This window comes from Mandrillus leucophaeus, unplaced genomic scaffold (genome assembly GCF_000951045.1).
Source record: "Mandrillus leucophaeus isolate KB7577 unplaced genomic scaffold, Mleu.le_1.0 Scaffold433, whole genome shotgun sequence".
NCBI lineage: Eukaryota > Metazoa > Chordata > Mammalia > Primates > Cercopithecidae > Mandrillus > Mandrillus leucophaeus.
In genome coordinates this window covers 2,298,937-2,309,823 of record NW_012104621.1, presented here as the reverse complement: position 1 = coordinate 2,309,823, position 10,887 = coordinate 2,298,937, and the positions used below count along the sequence as shown (strand labels likewise).

The 10,887-nt window shown below is 49.2% G+C and overlaps 1 protein-coding gene across 2 annotated transcripts in view; it reads left to right on the top strand.

Moving 5' to 3' along the window:
• Positions 1-328: 328 nt before the first annotated feature.
• The window catches only part of ANKS6 (ankyrin repeat and sterile alpha motif domain containing 6), a 68,003-nt gene continuing 57,444 nt past the window's right edge, over positions 329-10,887 (top strand). For both annotated transcript variants that reach the window (XM_011993761.1, XM_011993762.1), the window contains exons 1-4: positions 329-1,621; positions 6,848-6,892; positions 7,559-7,763; positions 9,144-9,250. In XM_011993761.1, coding sequence (XP_011849151.1) covers positions 1,042-1,621; positions 6,848-6,892; positions 7,559-7,763; positions 9,144-9,250 — 937 coding nt within the window. In that variant the 5' untranslated portion in view covers positions 329-1,041. The remainder of the gene's footprint in view (positions 1,622-6,847; positions 6,893-7,558; positions 7,764-9,143; positions 9,251-10,887) is intronic.

Here is a 10,887-nt window from a genome sequence, read left to right as displayed (position 1 = left end):
CTGGCGCCCGGGAAAGAGGGCTGAGCATTGAGAAACCCAGAAAGCTGTCTCACAGGTGCAGACATGACAGTGGCTTTGTGGTCTCGAAAACCTGGAGTAGACAGCCCCCCGTCTCGTCATTGTTTTCTTGTTAGGGGCTGCTTCTAGCTTGGAGATACACAGCTCCGAGCCCACCAGAGACACCAAAAACATAACTTTTCTGCCCTCTGGTGTTAAAAGAAGGAAGAGATTTTGCTGGGAAGAGGCACCTGTTTTGCTTCTCCTCTTATTAGGAAGTTGGTGGGTGCAGATTTGTCTCTTCAGGGGCCCAGCAGTGACTTCATTGAGGAACATCTGGCCTAGGCCGGATCCTCAGCCGCCTGCAGCAAACATTCCTGCCAGCAGGTGGCAGCAGGCCTCCAGGCCGCAATGCCCAGCCCATCTGCTGACCACAACCTTGCCACACCTCTTGGCATGGGGTGTGTGCTTTTGGGGATGAGGAGGTGGGTAGAAATGAATCAGACATGGGCCCTGCCTGTGTGGAAATTAGAGCACAGGCAGAGAGACAGATTCCCAGGCTATAAAACAGAATAAAATGGACTGTCTGAAATGTAAGAGACAGCATGGTGTAGGGGAAAAAGCAAGGGCAGTGGGATTCACACAGACCTGTCCTGACCCGATGCCGCCTCTTACCAGCTGGGTAACCCTTGGCATGTTGAGTAATGTAACATGAACAATTGTAATAGCTAACAATCGCTAACATTGATGTGATGCTTCCTGTGGCCAGGCACAGAGCCAGGTGCTTTACATACAACTCATTTAATCCGCAACAACCCTTGAGGTAGGCACAGTTATATCCCCATTTTACAGATCAGGAAATGAAGGCACAAAGAAATCAAAGTTCTTCCTAAAGGTCATGCAGCTGGTGGTGGGGAGAGCTGGATTTGAACCCGGGCAGGGCAGCTGCTCACCTTCATGATGTTGCATTCGTATCTGTGGGACTGGCACAGTGCCTGGCACAAGAATAAGACTCTTATTATTAGCTGTCAGGACTAATAATTCATGACAATTCAGGACGACAAAAGCTGTCTCCCGAGTGCTGTGTGTTTAGTGTCACTAATTCTCCATCTTCCTGGCAGATTTGGGCATGTGAGTGTGGCACACCTCCTGTTGGATCACGGGGCTGATGTCAATGCCCAGAACCGGCTAGGGGCCAGTGTGCTCACTGTGGCTTCTCGGGGCGGCCACCTGGGTGTGGTGAAGCTGCTCCTGGAAGCCGGTGCCTTTGTGGACCATCACCACTCTTCGGGCGAGCAACTGGGGTTGGGCGGCAACAGGGATGAGCCCCTGGACATCACGGCCCTGATGGCCGCCATCCAGCACGGGCACGAGGCCGTGGTGCGTCTACTGATGGAGTGGGGTGCGGACCCCAACCGCGCAGCCCGTACTGTGGGCTGGAGCCCACTGATGCTGGCCGCACTCACTGGGCGGCTTGGAGTGGCCCAGCAACTGGTGGAGAAGGGCGCCAACCCTGACCACCTCAGCGTGCTGGAGAAGACCGCCTTCGAGGTTGCACTGGACTGCAAGCACAGGGACCTTGTAGACTACCTGGACCCGATGACCACCGTCAGGCCCAAAACAGGTCAGGCTGCATGCCCCTCCGTGACTTCACAGAGGACCCCAAATTGTGTTTATGTGGCTTAAGCTGAGGATTGCTCTACTGGAAGGACACACAGAACTCAGAGTCCACCCCTGCAGACCAGTGAGACTAAGGAAGTGGTGTGCTTAAGTGTCAGGGGGTTGCCTGTGACATGCAGGTTCTGGGCCCACTCTCTGCAGAGTCTGATTTGGTAGCCCTGGGCAAGAGTCTAGAAGCCTCCATAACAAGGCTGCTCTCCCCAGCCACATCATTCTGATGCAGTTGGTTCTGGGGTCCTTCTAGAACAAGGTTTGGCAAACTTTTTCTGTAAAAGGCCAAATAGACTGTATGGACCATACGGTCTCTGTTAAAACTACAGTAGTCACTTCTGCTAGAGTGAAAGCAGCCTTACATATGTAATGAGTAAATGAATGGGTGTGGCTATGCATATAATATGTAAATGAGTCAGTTGTGGCTAGGTTCCAATAAATTACAATTACAAAAACAGCCAGTGGGACATATTTGAGCCATGGGCTATAGTTTGCCAGCCCCTGCTGTACCATAGTGTGCCTGACCTCCTCTGCCCTGATCATTTCTCAAACCCTAATTCATGTAAAATTGGTGAAAATTAGTTTTTTTAAAAACATCTAGCAGTGTGTCTTTTTTTTTTTTTTTTTAACTTCTTGCCATCTCTGTGGCATGTAAAGAGTTGTCTAAACAATCCTTAGCAAATCTGCCACAGGACATACCACGTTTCAAAACCTCTAATGCACCGTTTGCAATAAGATCGCGACACACAGCCTTGGTACCCTCTGTCTATGTAAAAGACCTGACTTCGATGGCAGGACTGACAGCCAGGGAGTAACAGTAGGTGGGCTGCAGTGTATATAAGCATCTAGCTCTGAGAGGTCAAGAACTGAAGAAAGTAGCTTCAGGCACATTGGCTAAAAAGACCTGAAAGTGTTAAGTTTGTTACCATTGAAAGAATATACAGTGGCCCCATCAATTAAGAGATGCTGAAAATTTGGTAAATGCTTATTAGAAATATACTCTCCAAAAAAAAAAAAAAAGAAATATACCATCCAATCAGAGTAAGTCTGAAATAAACATGTTTTAAAAGCCTGTAATGACAGAGAGGTGGCAAAAATGAAGAGGACGATCAAATGAGAAGGAAAAAGAAGTGAAGTTTAGGAAGGCCTATCTGAAGCCAAGAGAACTCTTACTTTGTCCAGGTGGGAAACTGAGGCCCAGAGAGGGAAGAAAGCTGGTCAAAGGTCACACACCCATTGGAAACTGAGTGAGTGGCACTCAGGAGGTGAGGATTCCATGGGAAGAGCACCTAGAAGTGATTCTCCCACCTGCACCTTCTGCATGGGCTCTAGAAGCTGGTTTAACACGTGACTCTTCTGAGCCTTTGCCGCATGTGTGAAACGGACACAATGACAACTACTACGGGGTGGTGGTGAGCAGAAGGCAGGTTATCCTCTGGTGTGTGAGATACTCAGCACAGTAGAGTGTTAGGGACTCATAAAGGCTTGCAATTAGAACTTAGGGCCCCAGTCTCCTAGGACAGGGTTTTGTTTTGTTTTTGTTTTTGACACAGGCCATTGCTCTCCTTTAAAGGTTTGGGTTGTTTGTGGCGGGGATGAGGAAAGGATCTGCCTTTCCCAGGCCCTGTTGTGCCCAGCACACCTGCCATGCTGAATCTCCCCTCACCCTCGCAGGGACCCACTGAGGAGGGTGTTCCCCCATTTTGCAGGGGAGGGAACTCAGGCTCAGAAGTGGACACTCCAGAACTTGCAGCTGCCCGTGCGTGCCGAGCTGTGCCTCTTCTGCTGTGTGTGTGTTTTCCTTCCCAGGTTTCCTCAGCCTCTGCATCTTGAATCTTCATGGAGTGCCCCCGGGCTTAGCTTCTGACAGGCTTCACTTTAGGGATTGTCCTGGCATCATGGGATGGTGATGCCCTTGTTTCACCAAGACGCAGAGGCTGAGACACATTGGTGGATGTGGCCAAGGTCACTGTCTACTTGGTTCGACCCTGGCTATGCCCCTGCTGGCCAAGGGACCTTGAACTGGTTGCCTGAGTTCACCAAGCTCCCATTTCCTTCTCCACAAATGGGTGGTAGGAGTGACACCCGCCTCAGGACTGCTGTGGGGGTCACGTGAGATCCTCCCTGGCCCAGAGGGAGCACATGAGAACTGGCGTTACTCCACAGTGTTGTCGGCGTATTTGACGGGAGCGAACCTCGGGTCTTCCAGCAGGATCGGGTCATGTTCCCATCAAGCAGACCCAGCCTGAGGCTCAGTTCTCCCACTCTGTACCTGGGTGGTCTTGGTGATGTTAATTAGCCCTACAGGACTTCAGTGTCTTTTTTCATAAAATAGTCACAATAAAGACACTTTTCTTGGGAGATTTTTGTGAGGAATAGTAAGATCATGCCTGTAAAATTTTTATCGCAGTGCCCTGGCACATACACGACATCCAATAAATGGAAACTCTTATGTTTTGATTGATCATACATTCGTTCTGATACTTCACAAATATGTACTGAGGCCTGCTATTTATCAGAGACCTTTCTAGGCACTTTGGATACATCGGTTAACAAATGAGATCCAAATCTCTGCCCTTGAGGACCTTGGCCTTGATAAGGGGTGATAGGCAGTCAATAGGAAATATACATATTAAATATATAGTAGGGTAGGTGGTAAGTGCCATGAGGTTAAAATAAAAAAAAAAAAGAGGGCAATGTAAAGAGGTTGGGTGTGGCAGAGCTGGGACAATGCAGGCTGCTGTGTCAAATGGAGTGGTAGGGCAACCTTGAGAAGGTGGAACTGCAGCAGACATGCAGGACCTGAGGGAGTGTGTTGGCCATGGGGGATCCCTGGGAAGAGCCCCAGGTAGGGTGCAGGCTGTGCTATTGATAATGACAGATTATGAAATAAATAATAGGAGCCCCAGCTCTTACTGTGCCATGCCTGGAAATCCAGCCCCCACCAAGGCCTTGGAGGTCCCCTGGTCTCTGCCTTTCATTAGCAGCAGGACAGGGTAACTTTGATGCGGTAGCTGTCATTGTGACACCCCTGACTCCCCATTGAGGTTGTGGTGTGGAGGTTGGAGCAGATTTCTTTTCCTTGGGATGGGACAGGGTCCCTGGGACTGCTTGGATATGGTTGAAAAAACTGAGGCCCCAAGTGAGGAGGAGACGTGCCCAGAGTCACTGGGTGTCAGGACACAACTGCACCTGCCTCCTGGGGCCAGGCTCCGCTGTCAGTGATTAACTTGTGTCAGATGGTTGCTTAGCAGCAAACACTAAGACCAGGTGACACTCTTCTGTGAAAAGGTCTTGGCATGAGAAGACCCCTCCCCCCACAGCAAAGATGGTTCGTGAATACTTGGAGGAACATGACATATTTTTTAAAAGTCAGGTGCAAAATTGTTTCTTGATAGTATTTCACAGGCAAAATTGATGTACTGTGTCCTGTGGCAGTGTCTGTACTTCTCATGAAGAATTCTGGGATTCTGGCCAGGTGTGGTGGCTCACACCTGTAATCCCAGCACTTTGGGAGGCAGAGATGGGTAGATCATGAGGTCAGGAGTTCGAGACCAACCTGCCCTAGATGGTGAAACCCCGTCTCTACTAAAAATGCAAAAATTAGCCAGGTGTGGTGGCAGGTGCCTGTAATCCCAGCTGCTCTGGAAGCTGAGGCAGGAGAATCGCTTGAACCCGGGAGGTGGAGATTGCAGTGAGCCGAGATCTCGCCACTGCCCTCTAACCTGGGAGACAGGGCAAGACTCCGTCTCAAAAAAAAAAAAAAAATGGAATTCTGGGGTTCTGGCCTGGAGCGGTGGCTCACACCTGCAATCCCAACAGTTTGGGAGGCCAAGGCGGGCAGATCACTCAAGGTCAGGAGTTAAAGACCAGCCTGGCCAACATGGCGAAACACTGTCTCTTACAAACATTAGCCAGGTGTGGTGGCATGTGCCTGTAATCCCAGCTACTCGGGAGGCTGAGGCACAAGAATCACTTGAACCCAGGAGGCAGAAGTTGCAGTGAGCCGAGATCACACCACTGCACTCCAGCCTGGGCAACAGAGTGAGACTCCATCTCATAAAAAGAATTCTGGGGTCCACCTTGCTGGTTGCTAGTAAAGAAATAATTGTTCTTTGAATGGGGCTTTACCATTATCATTTGATCCCTGCAACAGCCAGATGAAAGGGATGTTATCCCCACATTTGTGATGAAGAGGCAGCTTACTCTAAAAATGCGCACTGAAATTCTTATGCACTGACTCCACACTCAGTGCTCCTTGCCCCAGGCTGCAGCTTCCTCCCAGCTGCTCAAGAGGGCTTATCTGGACCAGAGTCAGCCCAGATTCACAAGTTCCCTCTGGCAGCTGCTCCGTCCCCTGGGATCAGTTAAAGACTGCAGAAGGCCTGCCTTCAGCCCCCTAGCAAGCAGACTGGCCATGAGGATGCCTGCTCTGACAGGAGCAGGGTACCTGCTGGCCCAGGCTTGGAGGAAGGTGTGGGATGAGCATGTGAGAGAGGGGCTAGCATCTGGCAGCTGCAGCAAGGCTCAGCTGTGCAGGTGGGCATGGGGTCTGGCCCCAACCTAGCAGCTGGGCTTCAGGGTACAGCATGAAGATGCCCAGTTGGGCAGTGGCCTTTGGGCAGCTGTGTCTGCAGGTTTGGGGCAGGGAGCATGTTCTGATTGCTTCTTACATGGGAGGGAAAGAAAACATGAGCATTGGCTCTTCTGTTGGCTGTGTCTGTGAACTTCCGTAGAGCTCAGCTGCTCGGTATGTCAGCAGCTGATTTGGAATTATGATTGTATGTTTAGTTTTTAGAAGAAAAAAAATTTTTTTAAACAATGTCCATAGGAATCCAAGATTTTCCAAGACCCCAAGACTTTTCAGTATATCTAGGAAAGGATATGCCAACATTTGTTTTGCCTAAAAATGATTGCTTTATTTGCATGAGATCAGGGCCGTGATCTGCTGCTCTTTTGTGTTTTGTTGGCAAGATCTGTCTCTGAAGTGTTTTCAGATGTTCTTTGGTAATAAACCTTCCAGAAGGGCTGCTGGATTTGTCCATTACGTAGGTCTCCAATTAGATTGCTTTTGAGAATTAGATGCTTTTTAAAGCCAGGCTGTGTTGTTACACCCTTGTGACTTTTCTGTTATATTAAACCTTTCCGTGGTTAACTTTTAAAATCTTTGTTTACCCAGATGAAGAGAAAAGGCGACCTGATATTTTCCATGCATTGAAAATGGGTAAGCGCTTTAGAAGATCTTTTTGGATATTTAAGAATACAGAACTACATTCTCCCTACCTAATATTTGTAGTCCTTTGCAGGGCCACCCAGGGTATTTGAGAAAGAAACAGGCATTTTGGTGTTTGGTGTTTGGAAGTTCAGATCCTGGAGGCCAGTATTTATTATGGAGCTCTAAGACTCCAGAGGGCCTCCAGCCCCACTCCAGCCGAACACTGGCTAGCTATATGCCCCAGCTCTTCCTGCCTCTGAAATGCCTCTCTGCATACCCATTCCAGTCTCTTTGTGACAAAGAGACATTTAGCCTAAAATTTTCTCTCTTGATATAGACCCTTCCTCCAGGAAGCCTTTCCCGATCCTCACCCCACAGCAAGACCTGAATTCTCCTTCTGCCTTCTTCTGTGTCCTTCATCTGTTCTCTGAAGACACTAACAATACTTCTGTCTTTTAGTAACACTTCTACCCATTCGTGTGCTTGTCTCTGTCTCGCCTAGACTGAGGCATTTGAGAGTCAGCGCTATCTCTGACCCCCTCTTAGTATCCCCTATGGTGCCCAGCAGCCCACTGCAGAGGCAGGGCCAGCAAGTGTTTGTTACGTGAACCACAGGATAAATCAGCCTATGGTCCCAGGCCCACAGATCACCCAGACTCTTGCTTGTGTTTGCAGGAAACTTCCAGCTGGTCAAAGAGATTGCCGATGAAGACCCCAGCCACGTGAACTTGGTCAATGGGGACGGGGCGACGCCCCTGATGCTAGCAGCTGTTACGGGGCAGCTGGCTCTGGTGCAGCTACTGGTGGAGAGGCATGCGGATGTTGACAAGCAGGACAGCGTGCATGGCTGGACAGCCCTCATGCAGGCGACCTACCATGGGTCAGTGCCAGCTCCACGCCCTCAGCAACAAGGCCAGACATATGTTCTGGCCTGAGATGGGGGTTTCCAGTGGGCTCTTCTGGTCCTGAGATGCTGCATACAAACCCCAGAATTGTGACGACATTTAGGCTTGCAAAAAAAAAAAAAAAAAGAAAAGAAAAAAATGAAAGCGGCACAGGTTCATTTTATTTCCACCCTTCTGTGTCCAGATTTCCTGTTCTCCCATCACAGAATTTCACCAGTGGCCATGAAAAACCATGCAGCAGAAGCATTTTATGCAGAGAGATAAGGTTCTCTAGGTTGGTTTCAGTTGAACACAATGACTGGTTCATTGGAGTTTTCACACTGAGATATAGTGACCTCCTTAAGTAGCCCCTGTATGAAGTAAACATTGGTGATTCATACCATTGTCATCTTGTGATGATTGATGGTGAGATGTGTCCTACCTCTCTCCTTTTGAATAAGCTTCAGTGTTTACAGGGTGCTTATGAACCCCTTCTTATGTGATCATCCCAGCAGGGTGGGCTGTCATCCTCCTGGAGGCCTCCTCTTTGGGGTGGGCATCTTGTAGCTGCTAAGTTATCTGATTCCCAATTAGAGGTTCTTTCCTTACCCTCTTTTAGGTGATCAGATCACTTTCCTGTGTCATCTGAAAGCAGTTTGTTTTCTTCTTCGATGAGCATTGAATTCCAAGATGAAATTTTATTTCAGACACCTTGGTCTGTAGGAGACTTACCCAATGGAGATGTCCTGGTTAAGGGTGGAAGAAGTGGGGTCTCCCATGGGGTCAGTGATTTTTGGGCAGAGCCCTTGGTTTGGCCCCCTTCCCCTTCCCCTTTCCCTTCCCTTCCCCTTCCCTTGTCTTTCCGACAGTATCTCACTTTGTTGCCAGGCCGGAGTGCAGTAGCTTGATCATGGCTCACTACAGCCTTGACCTCCCAGACTCAAGCAATCCTCCCACCCCAGTCTCTCAAGTAGCTGGGACTACAGGCTTGCACCACCACACCCAGCTGATTTTTAAACAAAATTTTTGGTAGAGACAAGGCCCCCCATGTTGCCCAGGCTGGTCTCAAACTCCTGGGCTCAAGCCATCCTCCCGCCTTTGCTTCCCAAAGTGGTGGGATTACAAGTGTGGGCCGCCACATCTAGCCTCGGTTTTCATTTTGTTCCTGGAAGGAACACTTAGACTTTGATTTAAATCATGTTCCCGCTTGACCTGCCCACGTGCTAGGGAATGAGAGAATGAGACTGTTTGCCCTTCCATGCCCTTCTTAAATGCTCAGAGACTGAGCCTTGTAGTTAATGTTGTTGGTTTTGTTGCCCAGGAGCAAAGCCATACTTTTGCTTTCAGTGAATGTAACTCCAGCATTTTCTTCCCAGGAATAAGGAAATTGTCAAATATCTGCTAAACCAAGGGGCTGATGTCACTCTTCGTGCAAAAAATGGATACACAGCCTTTGACCTGGTGATGCTGCTGAATGATCCCGGTGGGTAATTTCAAGAAAAGGGTTGTAAATCTACCCAGCGTTTCTCTGGCTGGGAGTCAAGACAACCACCTCCTCTGTGACTTGTATTTTCTGCACTTGCTTATTCGTGGGGGAAAGTCATTCTGAAGTGTCAGGAGCTTACCACATGATCCTTAGGCAAGTCCCTTCCCTCCCCAGTGGAGCACTGGACTTGGATCACGTGGCCCTGGGGGCTTCTTCCAGCACCAACCTAGGAGTCTCCAGAGAGGGAAGGAAAATAAGACGTGTCTGACTTCGCAGTCCACACACACTCTAGAGTGGCATCTGTGCTTCACAGCCAGAAATCCTGAGTCACTCAGGTGGAAACATAAAGGCCCCTTTGATAAGCAGAATGGGAGATAGAGCGATGGCCCCCTCAGCTTAATTGTGTAGATAGAGGCTGCAGGGTCAAGGGTACTGCGCTGGGAATGTTGCCATTAGTTCCACCCCTCTTGGTCCTCAGCTGGTACCTGCTACTCCTCTTTGACCCTCCCCTGCTGTAACAGGCCCTCTTTTGGGACCTGGGCTTCCAGTTAGCCAGCTCAAGGGGAAAGGTCTCTGATCTGTCATCTTATTACCCTGGAGTTTGAACCCAGAGAGAGAGAAGCTCCGAGGCCCTTCTGACCCGCTAGGCTTGAACCCTGTGCTGGGATTCTAGCTGTTGGCTGTGGGGAGAGAAGACTTTGACGTCTGTAGTCACAAGTCACCTGCTGGCCCTCTTAACTAGAGAGGAAGCCAGCAGGTGTGCCCTTCCTCATCACAGCACCACCACCCTTGCCACCCCTTCCCTGCTACAGGCCCCTGCACTTCACAGATGCACACTTGATTCTGTTTGACCCTCGAAGAGGTCTGAGAGGGGAAGCAGAGGTTCACATCCTCTTGAAGAGATGAGGTCGCCAAGACTCGGGAAGTGATCTGTCCCAGCCAGAGAGTTGGAGTCCTGTGCCCCAAGTCTAGTGATCCTACTCCACCTAATTGGAGACCTTCTTCACGTGCCAAGACTTGTTTATTTGGAATCAGTCCCCAGCCACTCTCGCTGGATCTCATACACACTTTTTCTGACAAACTTATCTTTTCAGTGTTCCTCTTCTCCCTAGCCTCCACTGCCATTTATTCCCTTTCCCAAATAAAACAGCCTGTTCCTAGGAATATTTTTCCTAGTGGGTTTTTTAATAAGGTGTTTACACAAAACTTTTGAAAAAACTCATGCCTATTATTGAGTACTTGGAGAGAAAAAAGAAATAGCCCTGCGTGGATGGCTCACGCCCATAATCCCAGCACTTTGGGAGGCTGAGTTGGGTGGATCACTTGAGGCCAGGAATTCGAGACCAGCCTGGCCAACATGGCGAAACCCCATCTCTACTAAAAGTACAAAAAGTAGCCAGGCATGGTGGCGGGCCCTGTAGCCCCAGCTACATGGGAGGCTGAGGCAAAGAATCGCTTGAACCTAGGAGGTGGAGGTTGCAGTGAGCCAAGAATGTGCCACTGCACTCCAGCCTGGGTGACAGAGCAAGACTCTTGTCTCAAAAAAAAAAAAAAAAAAAAGAAATAGTCATCAAGAAAAAGCATTGTTAATAGTTTGGAGTAGTTTCTTCTCAATCTTTTTTGCAGTGCTTTTT